The sequence below is a fragment of the Lissotriton helveticus genome, chromosome 5_1 (genome assembly GCF_964261635.1).
Source record: "Lissotriton helveticus chromosome 5_1, aLisHel1.1, whole genome shotgun sequence".
Classification (NCBI taxonomy): domain Eukaryota; kingdom Metazoa; phylum Chordata; class Amphibia; order Caudata; family Salamandridae; genus Lissotriton; species Lissotriton helveticus.
Genome location: NC_136065.1, coordinates 16,453,490 through 16,473,517, shown reverse-complemented (window position 1 = coordinate 16,473,517; position 20,028 = coordinate 16,453,490). Strand labels below are relative to the sequence as shown.

At 52.3% G+C, this 20,028-nt stretch overlaps 1 protein-coding gene across 5 annotated transcripts in view; it reads right to left on the bottom strand.

Moving 5' to 3' along the window:
* BRD2 (bromodomain containing 2) overlaps positions 1 to 19,023 on the bottom strand; it is a 28,586-nt gene extending 9,563 nt beyond the window's left edge. The window contains exons 1-8 of one of the 5 annotated variants that reach the window (XM_078641586.1): positions 18,615 to 19,023; positions 16,702 to 17,684; positions 15,610 to 15,913; positions 14,712 to 14,849; positions 14,476 to 14,614; positions 14,173 to 14,384; positions 1,594 to 1,962; positions 1,262 to 1,390 (exon numbers count right to left, since the gene is read on the bottom strand). In XM_078641586.1, coding sequence (XP_078497712.1) covers positions 1,262 to 1,390; positions 1,594 to 1,962; positions 14,173 to 14,384; positions 14,476 to 14,614; positions 14,712 to 14,849; positions 15,610 to 15,913; positions 16,702 to 16,880 — 1,470 coding nt within the window. In that variant the 5' untranslated portion in view covers positions 16,881 to 17,684; positions 18,615 to 19,023. Of the gene's footprint in view, positions 1 to 1,261; positions 1,391 to 1,593; positions 1,963 to 14,172; positions 14,385 to 14,475; positions 14,615 to 14,711; positions 14,850 to 15,609; positions 15,914 to 16,701; positions 18,467 to 18,614 lie in introns of those variants that run through there. The other 4 variants (XM_078641587.1, XM_078641588.1, XM_078641583.1 and 1 more) reach the window with 4 other exon arrangements.
* Positions 19,024 to 20,028: the final 1,005 nt, after the last annotated feature.

Genomic DNA, 20,028 nt, shown 5'->3' with positions numbered 1-20,028 from the left:
CCCACTTAATGTATTGTCCAAATGGTACGGTTCCTCCCCTATGTGTAGTTTGTGCAATAATTCCACCCAGCATGTTACACATGTGCTCTTGGTTTGTCCGGCTCTTTTATTGTATCGACGTAAGTGGATGAGGCCAATCTGCCTGCAACTATCCATTTTGTCCGCCATCGCATTTATGGATGCCATTTATAATCCTCCTAATGAAATGTTTTGCCACAGGATTTTTAACTTTTTAAAATGTTTTTTAGATCTATATTAAAATCTCTAAAGGATGTTATGACTCATCGGTGATTTTACTTGACGTTTTACATGATTATGTATATTTGTATATCTTATTCTATTGTTCAAAATGAATGTTTTATCCTTTGTGTTTCTTTTTATGTGGATCTCATCTGAGTTCCAAAATTATAAATAAATTGAACTTGTTGAAATTTGCACTAGGTCTATACGAAATAAATATTAGCAGTATTTAGTGGTTTTTAACAGATGTTAAGCTGCTACTTGCGATTTCCGACCTTTTTAAAGTGTTGTATTTATTGCTTTTTTTTTAGAATTGTAGTACACTTATGGCTTGCACTGAAAGTTATATTGGCCTTGAAACAGTACCACAAATACCAACACTTCTTGCCCTCTTCTCTTTTTTGATTTGCTTTTATCAAGTCACACACCATGGTGACGGTCCACCACACCAAAATACCCAAGGCTCCCGTTAAACAAGTGATAGATGCCCAGGGCGCCCTTACACCCAGCCACCCACTCAACATAATGACCCGCAAGAGGAAAGAAAAATAAGGGACATCCAAAAAAGAATGAATAGCATGTGAATCCAGAAAATGATTAATGCTGCAAAACTGCCTGCATCCCTTACTACCAAGTGAACAACTCCCTGCACCCATAACCATCTCCTGCCAGCCATTACTACCCAGTGAACACAACTGCCTGGACCACACAGCTCCTGCCTACACATACCCCTAACCCAGTGAAACATGCAAGCCTCACCTCCTGCCTCCACCCATTGCTAGCCACCTGAATACAACTCCCTGCAGCCCTCAACGCCAACATCTACTCCTAACCCAGTTAACAACTCACACTTGCCTACATCTACCCCATACCCATGAACAACTCCCTGCAACCCTCCCCACCCATTACTACCCACTGAATACAACTCCCTGCAGCCCTCAACGCCTACATCTACCCCATACCCAGTGAATCCTGCAAACATCACCCCCACCCTTCACTCACATGCAGGGACCAATCATACCTGCAGCTTGCGAGCCATCGCCACCACGTCATGGTCCGGAGGGTTGTACTTGTAGCAGTTGGAGAACATTAGGCGGATGTGGCCCGCAAACTCCTGTGCGTGGTGGTACTCGCGGTTTTCCATTTTCTTCTGAAGAAGATAAAAGGCGAGGGAGAAGAGCACTTAAGAGACAGAAGTGAAATCTGGCATCAGGACAGAGTCCCGAGATAATCTACTGCTTAATCTACTGCTTATCCCACATCGGGTGGGGTGGGGTGGGGTGGGGAACCAGGGGTGAGGATGCAGTTAACAGCCAACAAGCAGAGGCTAAAGAAAGCAGCGAAACTCCTTACCTTGATCGTGCTGAGGTCCATGGGGAACTTAATGATGTCGTGGTAGTCGTGCAGCCCCAGGGCAGTGACATCCACCGGCTTGTAGAAGGGCCAGGCGTAGGCAGCGTGCTTCTTGGACAGCAGCTCCTTCAGGATGCCGTTGCAGTACTTTAACTGCTCCGTCAGCTTCACCTTCTTGGAGGTCTGGTGCTGCTGCGAGTCGGGCAGGTCCTTCTTCGGGGGCTTGATGGGCCGCCCACTCTCACGGCGCGTGGGGATCTTGGCCGGCTTGGCTGCGATAGTCATGACTGGGGAGGAGTCTCGGCTTGTCGTGATGATAGAGACAGTAGTAGGAGTCGTGGTGTCAGCCTTTCTTTTCACACCTTTCTTCTAGCACAAAGAAAACAAGGACCACAGCGTCATTTCTGGGAAAGCTTGCACTGCCGGTGAATTCAACTAACCAACAGACGAAGCATAATGCAAAAGAAAAAAACTTGCTGGGTGAAATGCTCGAATTACTCTCAGCCACTAGTTAGTATGGCTGATCTCCGGCCTGGCACTCGCGTGTAAGGTCAGAAATCGGCGCATGGCTACGCCTGGTACGACTCAAGTGAGATCGAAGCGCCGCCGCTGAGACTCGTTCTAGACATTTCATCCCTCGCTTTTTATGCTAATAGCCTAAAGTTGACTTATAGAAAAAGACCCGTTCCCCCGCGTCCCAAAATAAAAAAATTGCATTGGTCAGACATTTGCTCTTTAAAAAGGTTGTCCCATAGGACAAGTAGACGCTACTACAGCCTTCACACTAGCTAGGCCTGGGCATTGAATTCCGCTCGAGGAATTTGGCGTAGTGCAGGAGTTTTCCCCCGTCGATCTGTAAAATCGCGAGCTGTCGCTCGGCTAGAATTTCTACCCGAGCAGCAGGAAGACCAGCGCCTACAGCAATTCGCACTACACTACGTCACTTGCAAAACTTTGCGGAGTTTCGTGTAGCAAAACTCTGCTAACTACGCCCAGGCTTAACATTCACCCGCCCTGCAACAGGCAGCCTCCACACACACACACTCCCGCAACGGGCAGCCTGCACACACACACACACACACACTCCCGCAACGGGCAGCCTGCACACACACACACACACACACTCCCGCAACGGGCAGCCTCCACACACACACTCCCGCAACGGGCAGCCTCCACACACACGCGCACTCCCGCAACGGGCAGCCTCCACACACACACTCCCGCAACGGGCAGCCTCCACACACACACACACTCCCGCAACGGGCAGCCTCCACACACACACACACACACTCCCGCAACGGGCAGCCTCCACACACACACACACTCCCGCAACGGGCAGCCTCCACACACACACTCCCGCAACGGGCAGCCTCCACACACACACACACTCCCGCAACGGGCAGCCTCCACACACACACACTCCCGCAACGGGCAGCCTCACACACACACACTCCCGCAACGGGCAGCCTCCACACACACACTCCCGCAACGGGCAGCCTCCACACACACACACACTCCCGCAACGGGCAGCCTCCACACACACACACACTCCCGCAACGGGCAGCCTCCACACACACACACTCCCGCAACGGGCAGCCTCAACACACACACTCCCGCAACGGGCAGCCTCAACACACACACACACTCCCGCAACGGGCAGCCTCAACACACACACCCGCAACGGGCAGCCTCAACACACACACACACACCCGCAACGGGCAGCCTCCACACACACACACACTCCCGCAACGGGCAGCCTCCACACACACACTCCCGCAACGGGCAGCCTCCACACACACACTCCCGCAACGGGCAGCCTCCACACACACACACACACTCCCGCAACGGGCAGCCTCCACACACACACACACTCCCGCAACGGGCAGCCTCCACACACACACACTCCCGCAACGGGCAGCCTCAACACACACACTCCCGCAACGGGCAGCCTCAACACACACCCGCAACGGGCAGCCTCAACACACACACACCGGCAACGGGCAGCCTCCACACACACACTCCCGCAACGGGCAGCCTCCACACACACTCCCGCAACGGGCAGCCTCCACACACACACACACACTTCCGCAACGGGCAGCCTCCACACACACTCCTGCAATGGGCAGCGTCAACACACACACACACTCCGGCAATGGGCAGCGTCCATACACACACACTCCCGCAACAAGCAGCCTCCACACACACCCTCCCACAGCCTCCACACCCACCACCCTCCAGCCTCCACACTCACCCGCCACGCAACGGACAGCCTCCTCGCCCCGCAACGGGCAGCCTCCACACTCACCCACTCCCAGGAACCAGGTGGGACTTGGCAAAATCATCTTGACGCAGGCCTTAGGATGAACATGTGAACACGTCACCGCTGCTCCCTAGCACACACAAAGGAACATTGGCTTCAAACTGCACCCCAAGACTTCCCCAGCAGATACATTCACAGGGCCCCCACCCCAAGCGTGCTTTTTATCAACCGTTCCTTGCTATTGACCCTTCCCAGGCAAGCTTAAAAGGACCCACATTAAAAAGGTATGCTTGCGGAAGCACTATTAAAATTATCTACAATACAATCATGGGAGCTGTATAATAGCCCATCTCTAATGTCCTGATTACAAGCAACTTGGAATGCCCCATGTCACCTTTTATAAAGAAATTACTAGGTTTATCGCTAAACCAGCAATTAAAGGCAGCAGCAAGCCTTTATTGGCCGCTATAGCCCGCTACAGTACGCTATAATACACTTAAGTTCAGATGTAAAAATGCCTGCCTGGGCCAGCGACCAAGGTGAAAGGCAGGTAACAGAGCGCAATTAAAGCTGTAGTTTAAACAACAAAATTGGCTTTTCCTTCTCATCAGCTTTTCTTAAATTAAGTGATCAGCTCAAGGAAAATATTTAGAACATCTTTTTCGCATTCAAAACTGAAATTCTCCATAATCCTACACGTTCTGAGCTACTGCATTTTAAAAGGTCATTACGCGGATTCCAACACTTATGCATCAAATCACTTTTTTTTTAGGTCTTTACTTTTGCCCTATCGAGTCTGATTTTAGTTTCCATGTTTGCGGACATCCTATGGCTTTCATCTGATAAAGCAATAAACATAGAATTTGAGCAGTTTGAGAGAGCACTGATAGTTTAACCATGCATTAAAAGGAAAATAATCACCCCGGCTGTACATTATATAAAAATTTTAAGTCACAAAGGAGTTAGGTAACCTTATAACCATACACCGCATTAGGCCTCACGCCGCTATAGGCTTATGGATCTCTTGGATGACTTGCTATCCTCATTATGTACGGTAGGGGGGTATTTCATCTCAAACACACAATTGTGCAAGGCCCTTCAGACACACACGCCGACCATGTGCATTCAAAGAAGGGCTGCTGACGGAGGGGTTGAAGGAACTACTCGACAGTTGCGTTTACTTCCCCCACAAGGCACCCCTTCTAAGACTTATTATTACTACATTCAGTGCCAATGATACAGTCCCTCTGAAGCTGGTCATCTCATATCTTGCGGAGCTGACCCACAGGGACAGCTCTTACAAGCAGCTGACCCCGCATTCAGCGTCATCCACCAAATTCCTGTGTGTAACTCATTGCTACAGTACCTGACTCAAAACACGCACACTGCCCCCACCCCTCCAGGCATTACTGGAAGCCAAAGACCCCAGCCCAAGAATTTGCTATCATTTGAAATGCAAAACAGTACTTGAAAAACAAAAAATTAAAATACACAAATTAAATGTTTCAGTTCACAAAAATAAAAAAAATCAAGTTTTAACAGGGAGGCTGAAGATTTTCTAAATTCAATTGAGACCACTTTTCGTCCAGTATACACTGTTTGAGGATATTAACTTAACGTTTAGCCTCCGATTTCAAATGCCTAATCATTGACAGAACACGGTTTCCCATGTATAAGCGCTTTTTTAATTTAATTTTCTACGCCGTTGCGGATCCAGGCTAGGCTTCACAGAACCCCAGAGGTCCCTAGCCACAGGTTAAGAATCAGAGCACACATGTTAATGAGCAGTGGACAAGCTATGCAAGATTTGGCGATCTTACTACACCACGACAAAAATGTCTGATTAACTAGACATCTTTCAGAAAAAGAAGAGCAACCCATATGTACATGCAAACTGGGTATTATCAACTTACATCAAGTGTTCACGTGGAACTCATTTTGGAAAATAATCACAATTTTATTCTGTTAAATTAAAATCAAGAGAAAAGGAGATGAGAGAACACGGTCACAAGTTAATTAGAGCACAAATGGAGTAGCTCAATTATTGCCTTTTATCCAACTCAATTCAGTCGAATTCAGTATTTTTGCAAAAGAAAATATACAAAAAGACATTATATAGATTATATTTTAGCTATATACATATATCTCTCAACACATTTAAATTCAGTGAGTGGTGTCTGTGAAGAAAGTGATAGAGAAAACCAAAGTAAAGTAACCATAACCAGACATAAAAGTGACAATTAAGTGACTTGCAATAAAAAAATGAGTATTGGTATATACAAGGATGTCTGAATATTCATTTCTTAATAAAAAAAAAAAAAATCTGTCTGATTGTTCTCTGTCAGAAACTCACCCGTAGTCAAAAGTACTCTTGTATATTCAACAGTATTCTCAATTGGACCAAGTTGGGATATTCCCATTATTACCAAGGAAGAACAACCTGGGTAGTGTCCCTTCACCCTGGATTGGTGACTCATAAGAGGGACGAGAGCAGGGGATTGCTGATCTGGTCCAAATAGTCACACCTAAATTGACAGGGACATTTGTTGTAAAGTCTCCTATTATAGGAAACTTTTCAACAAATGCCCGGCAATTTCAAGTGTGACTATAAGGAACAATTCATTCCACATTTAAGGAAGACCACCCAGGTTCTTCTGTGGTATTAACAGGAATATCTCAATTGGAAGGAAGATCACAATCCTGGATCTTCCATGTTCGGAGTAGAACATCCATTCTGGTCCTAATGAGAAAAGGAATATGCTACTTACCAGTATGCATCTGTTCTTGACATGTAGGGCAGCTGACATTCATATCTTAGCATAGATTGCGCGATCTATGCTAAGATATGAATTCAGCAGCCCACATGCCTCGAACGGCAAATGCTACTTCCCAGTATGCATCTGTTCTTGACATGTAGGGCAGCTGACATTCATATCTGTGCATAGATTGCGCGATCTATGCTAAGATATGAATTCAGCAGCCCACATGCCTAGAACGGCAAGGACTGGTTCTGTGAAAAGAAACAGGAGCGCAAGCACCCTTGGGTAAGCCTGTCCTCCCAGCCTATATGGCCCCTCCCAGCCTATATGCTACTCACTTATTTCCTTTGCTAATCACCCCCTTGATGTCCCTACCCCTTTTCGCTGTAACTCTAAGAAAGTGGTATAAGCCATCCCTATAGCCAAGCTCTCCTGATCTCTATTGTAGCTGGATCAAAGAGTCTACACAGTTTTATATTATCGTGGCCCTAATTGTTTATTGGTTATTTTATCAGCACATGACTGCTATCCGATCATGCTATTGACTATTATACTGTACCCAATAATATGTTTAGTCACCCCCCTCTTTCTGTGAAGTATCCTCACCACCTGTTTCTGTGAAGCGCTCTGATATCTGCAAAGATATTGTTTGCGCTATATAAAACTTTGAATAAACCCTGACCATTCGAATAATTCAGTAATGGCTATCACCCCTAGAGATGCATCCATCTAAGACGGCACCATTTGTAGCCCCCAGGTCATCTCTGTCCTGATAAGACGCTCACACTACAAGGGTTGCAACAGCATTGACAACACTAAAGGATAAATTAACAGAACAAATCGGGCTGATATTTTTTGTATTGAGAAATGAATATTCAGACATACCGTAACGTATATCCCAATAAACCCTTTAAGTCCAAGTCACTTTATAGTCACTTACTTTTATAGACACACAGACGATGGACATTGTTGAACATTGTCAAAGATTCACCCCATGTCACAGATCTGGGTTTAATCCAGCTTTAACCAAAGCGGTCCCAGGATGCTAGTTTCCGGTCCTGGAAGACCTGGCTTGGCAGGTCGAGCTGGACTTTACATATAGCTGGATCTGAACTAAGGAGGCAAAGTGAGCAAAAGAACCATGATGGATTCAACCCAGATCTAATAGTGACTGGAGGTGAGTGAGTGAAACGTTACAACACTCCAGCCACCATCTTATTGTATTTACTTATTTTATGTCTGGTTGTCAATGTTTTACTTGGGGTTTCTCGATTACTTCCTTCCCAAACACCACTCGCTGACTCTAAATGTGCCACGGTGAATAGAATTAAAATACATTCTATATCAATTTTTGTGTATATTTTCTTTTGCAATCAATCAAAATAAGTTACTCGGTTCGGGTGAATGGAGTTGGATGAAAGGCAATAACTGATCTAATTAAATTATGACAGCAGACGTGTTCCGTCTCATCATCTCCTTTGCTCTTCATTGAATCTAAACCGAATAAAATTGCGACATGAAGATGTTTTAGAAAAGGAGTTCCATGTGAACACCTGTTGCAAGGTGACTAACAAGGCATGGTTAAAAGGGGATTTCTTGGTGTATAGAATGCACGGGCGAGAGGCAGTCTCGGTGTGTGATGACAGAGTGCGAGGGACAGTCTCAGTGTGTGATGACAGAGTGCGAGGGACAGTCTCGGTGTGTGATGACAGAGTGCGAGGGACAGTCTCGGTGTGTGATGACAGAGTGCGAGGGACAGTCTCAGTGTGTGATGACAGAGTGCGAGGGACAGTCTCAGTGTGTGATGACAGAGTGCGAGGGACAGTCTCAGTGTGTGATGACAGAGTGCGAGGGACAGTCTCAGTGTGTGATGACAGAGTGCGAGGGACAGTCTCGGTGTGTGATGACAGAGTGCGAGGGACAGTCTCGGTGTGTGATGACAGAGTGCGAGGGACAGTCTCGGTGTGTGATGACAGAGTGCGAGGGACAGTCTCGGTGTGTGATGACAGAGTGCGAGGGACAGTCTCGGTGTGTGATGACAGAGTGCGAGGGACAGTCTCAGTGTGTGATGACAGAGTGCGAGGGACAGTCTCAGTGTGTGATGACAGAGTGCGAGGGACAGTCTCAGTGTGTGATGACAGAGTGCGAGGGGCAGTCTCGGTGTGTGATGACAGAGTGCGAGGGACAGTCTCGGTGTGTGATGACAGAGTGCGAGGGACAGTCTCAGTGTGTGATGACAGAGTGCGAGGGACAGTCTCAGTGTGTGATGACAGAGTGCGAGGGACAGTCTCAGTGTGTGATGACAGAGTGCGAGGGACAGTCTCAGTGTGTGATGACAGAGTGCGAGGGGCAGTCTCGGTGTGTGATGACAGAGTGCGAGGGACAGTCTCGGTGTGTGATGACAGAGTGCGAGGGACAGTCTCAGTGTGTGATGACAGAGTGCGAGGGACAGTCTCAGTGTGTGATGACAGAGTGCGAGGGACAGTCTCAGTGTGTGATGACAGAGTGCGAGGGGCAGTCTCGGTGTGTGATGACAGAGTGCGAGGGACAGTCTCGGTGTGTGATGACAGAGTGCGAGGGACAGTCTCAGTGTGTGATGACAGAGTGCGAGGGACAGTCTCAGTGTGTGATGACAGAGTGCGAGGGACAGTCTCAGTGTGTGATGACAGAGTGCGAGGGACAGTCTCAGTGTGTGATGACAGAGTGCGAGGGGCAGTCTCAGTGTGTGATGACAGTGCGTTTCAGGTGTGCATCCAACGCAGCCAGCAGACAGAAGGCGATGCCAAGAGTCCTGGATGTGAGGAGGCTGAAGTTAAGGCCTAGCGCTTGTGGAGCAGGCGCCTAGGGACGGGGGAAGCACGGACACACGGCAGACCACGTCAAACAACCCAAAGGAGGGGAGGGGGAAGATGCAAGCATCCAGCTGGGAATCTCAAGCCGGTGGCTGTAGGTTCGAGACAGAAGAAAATGGCTGCGCCAAGCCCCTAATGCTTGCCGCGAATTGTTCGAGTGCCATTAAACTCGAAACCAGGGGGTACATGTACAGGGCTGAAGGCTTTCTAAGCATGGCAAGGGGTGGAGACCTTCCCACAGCAGCTTTCACCATCAACGACGGCTCGAAGCCTGGCTAGCTACAGCAGTCATACCACAGGTCAGTCACATGGGCAGACTGCATGAAACCGAGTGAGAGCGAGTAACCTGGCTCTGGCAGGCACCGACAGCATGACAGATGAACACCAACTGGGACTACAACCAGCTCAACACACATCCCACTAAGGGTCCCGGGACATCACGCAGGAGCACAATCTGTGAAAGGAAGGACATGCATCAATGAAAGAAAGGCTTCAAGGAGAGGCGAGCATTAGCAATGGCTTTAAGCTGGAGAGAAGAAAGAATTACCACATGTTAAGGTCCAAGTACTGGCCACTCTACTAAAAGAGCGTTTGTTTCCCAAAGTATTCTGGCGTTACTCTCAGCTCTAGACGGGAGAAGACAAAGTCACCTAGAATGAGGAGACGACAAGATTTGGCACAAGATTCTCTGCTAGAGGAATAAAGCGCTACAGAAGGGAACTTCAAGTGATCAGAGCAACAAGCAGCGAAAAGGGGCCAGAGGTACATACAGGGCGGCCCAGGAGGGTCTAAGCTGGTCCGCGACACCCTGCGACGGGCAGCTGCCAACCCACAGACCCTTTGCGACGCTTGTTAAGCAAACGACACTTACTAAGCAAACAGAAGCTCATACAATAACAGTTATCATACGTTCTGCAACAATATCAGACTATAATCGACCCTCACATGACTTCAAGTATCCCCTTTCACCCCAGTACCTCTGCAGCATTGCCAAGCAAAGGGCACACATGGGCATCGAAGCGCAGAGTGGCAGAAGGGATGGGCAGAATCAGTGTATTGGTTTGTGAGACTTGGCGTACAGACACAGGCATCGCTTGCAAGGGACAAGACCGAGCTGCTGGGCAATCCAGAGACGAGCAGTGCTGTTTCCATACCACCTAGAACCCAAGCCAGCTGGTACACAGAAGAACTCAGACTGATGAAACGCCACTAAACTGGAGCAGCCACATCAAACTCCTTCTCCCAGACTTTGCAACAGCCTCTCCCTTTTCTTCAGCAACAAACTCCCCACCATATATACCACCTTCAACCCCGAAGCAGACATTCCAAATACTCACAATGTCATCCAAAGAACCAAGACCAGTTAACGTGACGCCACCGCAAGCAAATCTGCAATCATTGTAAAGTTCACCCAGTCGAGGGTCGGATGATCCTTGCACCCACTGTATGCCAACTCCAGGGTAGTGTTACCCACGAGTGGCATGCTCACACCCATCCTGAAGACATCCATGTCATCAGCAACCTTCCCAGACACTTGGATACATGCAACACCCTAACCCCCGCCGACCCACCAACACTCCCCAACCAATGACTGATATCCATGCTTCCATACATACCCAGCCACAGGACCAAAAAAAAAAAAAAAAAAAAAAAAAACAGCAAGCACCTCACTGAACACAACCAACTCACCACAGAACATAAGCCACTTCTTGCCACCACAGGGACTCAAATGGTCCTAGACCGAGGCCCTCATCCCCTTGGACCTCTGCAGCGCTTGACAGTTTCCTACCCCAATCCCACCCAACATCCAAAAAACATGGTAATCCAAGGACACTTGCCCTACTAGATCTCCAGCTTCCCGATTGGCCGAACCCAATAAACTTGTCACCCGTACCCAAGTGACATTGGTCGGGAAATCCAGCACAGATTATCCCTTAGCCCTACACTCAAAGCGTAAATGAGCCCACCCCTTATCAGCTCGGAAACCACTATACAGATGAAAAAAGTTGCTACGCCTTTGGCCTGACCACCACTGTGCACACTTCACCTTCAACACCGCACCTGCCCACGCGCGCCCACCACAAAGACACAGGGGCAAAGTCACAGAAGAACTCCTCAACTCCACCCTCATCCACGACAGATACCAACTCCGCAGCCAAGGAGCTTCACCGCTGCATCTCCAGCTGCACAGACCAGCTCGTGCCGCCGGCCTCCAAGAAGCCAGACGCTCCAGCAGGCGCCTCGAAAAACGACGGAGAAACAGCAAAGCCACCAAAGACCAGACCTCCTACAAGAATGCCATGACAGAATACCACCAACGCATAACAGCCACCAAGAGGACCTTCAACCGGGATAAAAATCCTCACCAATTCCAAAAACTCCAGGGAACTCTGTAAAACATCTAGCCATTCACCGAACCACCAAGCGAAACCACGGACGTCGCACCCTCACAGGACCCTCGGCGACAAACTCAGCACCAACTTCCACACAAAGATCAACACCCTCTACGATAACTTCAGCGAGCAAACCCCAGAAAGCACCACCAATAACGACCTGCCAACCCAACCATCACCACCCGGACTTTAGTCAGACCAGAAGAGACCACCACGATCATGAGGAGCCCCCACGGACCCATGCCCATCACACATTCCACAGAGCCGCCCACCATAGAGCCCGAACTACGCCACACCATTAAAACCACAATCAAGACTGGCATTGTTCCTGATGGCTGGAAAAGGGTGGGGGGTCATGCCCCTACTCAAGAAACCCTCTGCCGAGCAGACGAACCATAGCCCCATCTATCTCCCCCCTTTACCAGCCAAAGTCTCTGACAAAATCAACGCCCAGCTTACCACCGCCATCGAAGAAAACGACATATTTCCAGTCCTGATTCCAAAGAAATCACAGCACTGAGACCGTCCTCCTTGCTGCCACAGACTAAATATGCGCGCTCCTCAAAAAGGGCCACACTGCAGCTCTCATCCTACTAGACATCTCTGCAGCTTTCGACAGTCTCCCACTGCACTCCAGCTGCCAGACTCGACGTCGGAATAAGAGGAACTGCCCTCGACTGGATCCGCTCCTTGCTCTCCGGTAGAACCCAAATGATCAGACCCCAGCCCCTCTTCACCCACCGAGATCAACTGCAGAGTACCCCAGTGATCACCCAGCCCCACTCTTCAATATCTACATGGCCCCCCCTCGCCTCCATCATCAGAGTGCTCAGACTCAAAGTATCCTAAGCAAACACCACCCAGCTCATCCTCTCCCTCATGAAGGACCCTGAAGCAAGCAGACTGCTTCCAGGAAGGAATGAAGGACTTGGCAGCTGGATGAGCAGCAGCTGCCTCAAGCTCAACTTGGACAAGACAGATGTCCTCCTAGCATCCCCCACGGCTTAAAAGGGCCACCTAACCTCAGAAACCCACCCACACCCAAGCCTGAAACCTGCATCATCCTCGCCATTACAACCCAGAGCAATGCCATCGCCTCCACCCGTTTCAACTCCCTCCACAAGACCTTCAAGTAGACCCACCCACCCCCCCCGAAGTCAGAAAGTTTGTCAACCACCCACTCTTAATCAACAGACTGGACTACGGGAACGCCTTCTATGCTGGAACCAACAAGTCCCTGCTACACAGACCCCAGAACAGCACGGCCAGGCTCATACTCGGCACCCCAACACCTACGAGACCTCCACTGGCTCCCTGTCGAGAAGAGTGTATGGTTCAAACTTCAAACCCACGCCTTCAAGTCACTCCACAACATCGGACCCAAATACCTCAACAACAGAGTCCGCTTCCACGCACCCAAAAGAAACCTCTGCTCTGCTGATCTTGCCCTAGTAGAAATCCCACGCATCTGCAGATCCAGAGTGGGTGTTCGAGCCTTCTCCTATGTCGCAGTCAAGGCCTGGAAAGAACTCGCAGCATCTCCCTGTCAACATAAGACGCTCCCCTACACTGCACACCTTCAGAAGGAGCTTAAAGACCTGGCTCTTCGGCTAATCCCGGAGCGGCACACCACTCACACCATCCATCCATGACTACAAGAAACCCCCCTATGTTGGGGACAAACTACTTACTATGAGACTACAGACCATGGCAGCCGGAATCACTAACTTACAGGTCGCAAACTCGTCTGATCTCACCTCAAGGAGATACCATGGTTACCCCAAACACAAACGAGCACAATTCAAACTTCTCACCCACACTTTCAAGACCACTCTGGGCCAGGATGGATCAAGTGCCTGCTCCCACAAACCTACCAAACACCTCAACTCAGACAGGCTCATACTAGCACACCCCACGGATACAGAAAAACCATACTGGCGCTCTGGAGCGTGAGCAGTCCATCCCTTCAAGCTGCAAGAAGCTGGCGGCATTCACGTGATAGATTAGGTCGATGAATTTAAGAGTAGTTCTGTAAAGTCTCTACAGAAGTCGTTTGCCTAGGCGGCCTGGGTTGGCCGCACCCACCCCATGGAGCTGTGTCCGATCAGCAGTTTGCATCCGATGCAGTAGAGTTCGTAGCGGTTTCTCGCCGTTATGTGTGAGTACTTACTCCTCACTGGCTCAAGCTAAGGTCCCGCCCACCCATCGTTTCTGGAAACGGCTCCATCCACCAGGAGGGTACCGGGCAGTACGGAGTGCAGTTCTCACACACAGACATGTCACGCAGCACACACTGGCACGACCGCCTCACCTACCTTACTGGCAGCCGGCGGGGCCATCGGCAGCACCTTCTGGGCAGCAGGCAGCGTCTTGAGCAGGGGGATCGGCATGGGCATGATGGAGGGGTGGGAGACGCTGAGGACGGTGGTGGGGATCTCCGGCGGGGCGACGGGGTAGAAGGTGGCCTGGGAGACGGACGAGACGGCGGGCACCTGGTGAGCCATGGTCACTCCTCCGACAGGGACGGCTGAAAGACAGGAGAGTGAGGGGAACATTAGCACACAAGGGAGAGGGGGACGGGCAGGCACAGACGGCAGTGAAGAGGAAGCGGCCCGTACCTGGGGGGCTGCGCGCCTTCACCTGCTTGTTGCGGGGGCCCGGCTGCGGGTACTCCTGCTCCTCCGGGGGCATCTGCGCCACCCTCTGCAGGAAGGACTTCTCCATGCTCTGCGCCATCAGCACGATGTCGTCGGTGGGCTGCGGGGGAGAACGGGGGCGTTAGTCTGGACTCTGGCGGGGGCAGGGGAGACGAGCCTCGGCTCGGGGGGCAGAGGGCGGGGGGCATGCAGCTCACCTTGTTGTAGATGTAGCAGTTGGTGAACATGGTGTTGAAGTCCTGGATGCACTCGCTGGCGCACCAGTAGTAGTTGTTCTCCAGCCGCTTGCGGATGGTCCCCATGTCCATGGGCTGCTTGATGATCTTGTGGTAGTCCTGCGGGAGAGAGGAGAGGGTCAGTCGGACCAGAGGTGCGTCTCTGCCAGTCTGTGGGCACCTCGCGCCTGCTGGCCGGAGCACAAGGCCTCACACACAGACACATTAACAAAGAGTAAGCTTCAGAACTCACTGAAAAGCATCATACGGTCGCTGGGTCCAAGTCACAGACTGAGTGCAGTTAGAAATGACCCGTCCTTCACCCATAGGGGACACCAGGGCTGAGGGGCAGGGTCAGAAATGACCCGTCCTTCATCCATAGGGGACACCAGGGCTGAGGGGCGGGGTCAGAAGAGACTCGTCCTTTACCCAAAGAGGCCACCAGGGCTGAGGGGTGGGCAGTGACCCGTCCTTTCAAAGGGGAGACCTTGGCTGAAGGGCAATCATAAGTGACCCGTCATTTCCTTTAAGGGCGGAGGGGCAGTGTCAGACACGACTCGACCTTTACCCAAAGGGGCCACCAGGGCTGTGGGGAAGTGACCCGTCCTGTTCCCAAAGAAGTCCTCTTGGCTGCGGGGCCGTGTGGTGGGACACGTCCTTTACCTGAGCGCAGTGTCAGAAGTAACTCCTTTACCAAAGGGGGTCACCTTGGCTGGGGGCAGTCAGAAATGACCCGAACTTTACCCAGAGGGGCCACCTGGGCTCCGAGTTAACGTCAGAAGTGTCTGTCTTTACCAAAAGCCAATAGGAGGTCAGCTAGGCAGTGTCCGAAGTGACTCGTCCTTTACCCAAGTGCCAGGGGGGCAGATGGCTCACATACCGGCAGGCCCAGCTTGACGGCGTCCACGGGCGCCCGGAAGGGCCAGGAGAACTGGTGCTTCCACAGCGCCTTGATGACCACCTTGTGGATGTACTGCAGCTGGTTGGTGGAGCGGCCCAGCTTCTTGGGGTTGGCCACCTCCGGGGGCGGCGGGTTGACCTGCGGGGTGGGGTGCAGGGCGGCGGAGGTCATGGTGGGGCTCTCGAAGTCCTCGTAGAGCAGCGACGGCTTCCGGATGCGCTTCCCGGGGGCGCTGCTGTCTCCGCTGACGGCGATCAGCCCATTGCTGGGCTCGGAGGGTAACCTGCAAAGGGGGGAGAGAGGGCAGAGGTTAGGGGGCTGCGGATCCCGTGCCCAGGGGGGTGAGAGGGCAGAGGTTAGGTGGCTGCGGATCCCGTGCCCAGGGGGGTGAGAGGGCAGAGGTTAGGTGGCTGCGGATCCCGTGCCAACAGAGAACATGGAGGAGGGGAGAAAGGGCAGGGGGCTGCGGATCCCGTGCCCAGGGGGGTGAGAGGCCCACGGATCCCGTCCCCGCAGCGGGGCCCGAGGCTGCGGATCCCGTGCCCAGGGGGGTGAGAGGCCCACGGATCCCGTGCCCGCGGCGGGCCCGTTGCCAGGGGTGAGGGCCCCGCGGCAGCAGGGAGGGGGCGGGGTCTCGGCGGCGCTGTCAGCCGCGGGGGCGTGGCCTGGAGATGCAGGGTGCATGGCCGTGGGCACCGGCGGGCAGCGATGCCACCGGGCACCCAGGCTGCAGTGCCAGGGGCGCCATGGCAACCACGGGACGCCGCGGGGGCCGGCACCCAGGGAGCCCCCAGGCCTGAGAGCACCACAGCACCCCCCCAGCCCAGCAATTAAAAACTCAAACCCCCCCCCCCCTTCAGGGAGCCGCCCCCACCCGTGGGAACCACACCAACATGGCGCCCCCCAGCAGAGCCCCGGGACGGAAGCCCACGCTCCTCAAAGCAGCCCACGGGAGTGCGAGTCTGACACAGAGGGGGGGGGGGGGGGGGGGGGGGGAAACCCTCCCCGGGGGCCCCGCCCCGAACTAGGACCCAGGATGACCCCAGCAGGCCCTCCCCCGCCAGGCGGTACCTTTTAAATTGCGGATTTGCGGTTGTCTCCATTCGGATGGCACCGGATTGAGCGGCCGCCCGAGCGCGCTCTTCTCCCCGCGTCCCAGACACCGGCTCGGAGCTCCAGCGAAATGGCGCCGCTCGCGCCCCAGTCGCTCGTATATAAACACAGCCACCCAGCTCAACTCCACCAGCCATTGGTTGGCCACGGCAATCACACTGACCCGTTCCTCCGCTCCCATTGGTCTTCTGAGCCGTCCCTCAAAAGTACAGCACGGGCTACTCCCCAGCTCCGCCTCCTGCCACAAAGCCGTGAGCCAATTGGCCCGTCAAAGACGTCCATCACGGAACGGCAGCGTCTCCATTTGCACCGAAAAACCAGCAACAGCTGAACCATGCGCCTATTCGTCACCCGCAATGTCAGTCAAATAGACCCCGCCCTGTGACACATCCAGACAGTGACTCAGAACTGCTGCGCCTCAATTCCGAGCAATATGGGTGTGTCTGAACATGCGGCGGCCACTCCGATTGGTCAGGTGCTCCAGGGGTAGGACCAACGCGCGACTCCACACTCATCCATTGGCAGTTGTCGGCAGCACTCGCGCTGAGTCACGCGTCGGGCGAGACAGAGCGCGAGGCGGTTGTTCTCCGCAGTTGGCCTCTGCAGTGCGAGGCAGCGGCGCCATTTTGTGGCAGCGCTCGACGCAAAGTTGTTGACGGTTAATAGCACAAAACACGGCCAGAGAATATCCAAAGTCCGAAAAAAATGTGAGGTTCCATCCATAAAAACGACTCACATTGAATACTCCCAAAAACATAAATCCAATGGCATCCGTTGAAGCCCAAGGTCGAAAACGCCCCATTCGATGACCACCGCCGCTGTGGAAGCATCCCATCCGATGCTGGGCCCGGTGTGATGAAGGCGCCCGGTGTCCTCTCCCGAAGAGAAGCCGGTCCTCTGGCTCTGCCACCGCCATCTTGTGGAAAACACCTCTTCGCCGCCTCCACATCGCCCGGAAACAGAAATGGAGACAAGTGTTACACAGAAGCACAACGAGCCCACCCCAAAGAGCAATGCCCGAATGACCCCTCAGCACGCGGCGGGGCCCGAGGCCTACCCCGGCAGCGGCGCTCCTGGGGGCGAACACTCCCCTCCCCCCATCCATATCTAACCACAACCAACCGCCTCTGCTTCCAAACGGCAAATATTAAAAATAGAAAGGGGGAAAGGCCGGTGCGAAGGATGCGAGATATCATTAAATCCCCCCGCGTCCCTCCCTCTCCTGCCCCCGCCCCGCGGCCGGGGGAGGAGGAGGGGCAGGCGCCGCCATCTTGTGGCGGCCGCGGCCTGAGGGGAGCTCGGGAAGGCCCAAAGCCGCCACTGCGGGGGCCTGTGAGAGGCAGACACGGGGCTCTGGGGGTGAATGCTGGCCCTCCTTGCGGGACGTCAAAGCCCGCGTCCCCCCACTGGGCTCGGCCCTTTGTAACCCTCACCCGTGGACAGGAGGGCGTAAGCCAGCGCCCCAGAATAACCCCGCAAAAGCAAGCCGCCACTCACTCAAACGAACAGGCAGGAGAGCCCTCTCAAGGCTTTCATAAGAGGCGAAGAGACGGGCTTGTCACCAGGGCCGCCCGCCCGCCATGGGTAACCTTGGCGAGGGGGGCGCCATTTTTCATGAGCCAGAATCCCAGAGCGCCCCGCCATACAAAGCACACACGCACTCAAAGGCTCCGACAACCACACGTATTGTAGTAGTGTTATGACATCAAACAAGTGTTACTACACCGAAAAACCGCCGCCGTGTACGGGACACAGGCGGCCGTTACACAACAACAACGCGTCAGACCGGGCCATTGTGGCGCGCCCATTGGCTGAGCGCGGTCACGTGGCACGCGCTCGGTCTCCCGCACCGGGCATTCGGGTTTCCTCACCTGTGTATCCCCGTCGTTCCTGGCGTAGAGTTGCAGTCTTCGGTCTGGTCCGTTGTTTCTGCTTTTGGCCCAAAATTCCGGTTTAAAATATGAAGAGACGAAGAAAACGTCGAAAAATCCGCACAAAGCGTGTTGCGGTGACGTCATGTGCAGCCGGATTGGTCGAGGCGGTCACGTGGGGTGCTCGCCGTGCTCCCCCGCCCTTCGAGCTCCCGAGCGCTCGGGGCCCTTTTCCCGCGTGGATTCCGCAGCTTCGATCCATGCTCCTCGGCGAGCCTCCGCTCTGCTGGTGTTCGGGCTGCCGTGCGGGACTTTTTCCCCGGGTCGCTCCGCCGCATTGTGCCCCCCCAGGCTCTGGTTCGGGTTAACGTCAGCATGGCTGCCAGAGTAGGCCACCCGGTGCGCATGCGTGACGCTGTGGGCCGGGCAGCCGGACCACGGTAATGCGCATGCGCACACCTCTTAGGTCGCCTTCAATGAAAGATACGCATGCGCAGTGCAACGTGGCTGTGAAATATATTGAAATGTCAGCATGACTAAGAGTTGCAGCAAGGCCCTGCAGTGGATATTAAACCTTACCCTACGCATAATACATATCCAGGATACCATTCACATGTAGTTTTACTGCAGATCTGGCTGTTTAACAAATGGATAACGTTAATACCAAAACTAGGAGCATAACTTCACCCACACTAGGGGACCCATAACTAGGAGGCTGTGCAGCCAGTCAACAGTAGCATTCTAGGATGCTTCCCAGTGCTATATGTGGCACTGTTGATGTATACCACACAAGGGAGGTGAGCGTTCATCATCCTACATGAGTACATCAACCTTACAGTAATTCTGTAAGATGTTTGTCTGCTTCTTCCAGTAGTTTTGTACATGTATGTTTATAGAGAGCATACAGTGGCCCTTTAACTCCTTGCATTCACTCTTTAGTGTGCTGTACCTAATGTTTTGTACCTGTCCTGTATGTGTGCAAGAAGCATATGATATTTCTTCTGCTACAGACCGTATCTGTGAAAATAATTCTGTTAAATCAGAAGCCATTGCAATCTTGTCTACTTCCTCAGAGCAACCACCCATTCACATAGTAATGCAAGTACCTTAATCACTTGTTGAGGTATATTCAAGAACACCCATGTTGGGCTATAAAACAAAATACAATGAAAATTATGCAGTCTCTGCCTATCAGGTTTGTTGGAAAAGTTGGATTTAGCAGAAAGAATGCTTATCACTTACAGGTCCAAAAGAAATATACACATGCTCATTAATATGGTTGGGAACTCTGATCAGAAATACTGATTGCGTCTAAGGATATGCACAAGAGAGAGAACAACGGGAATTCAGAGGTTTTGAGAGCCAAGCGACCTGCGCATGTGTGAAAAATCTATTTGCTATGCAGAGTCAGAGT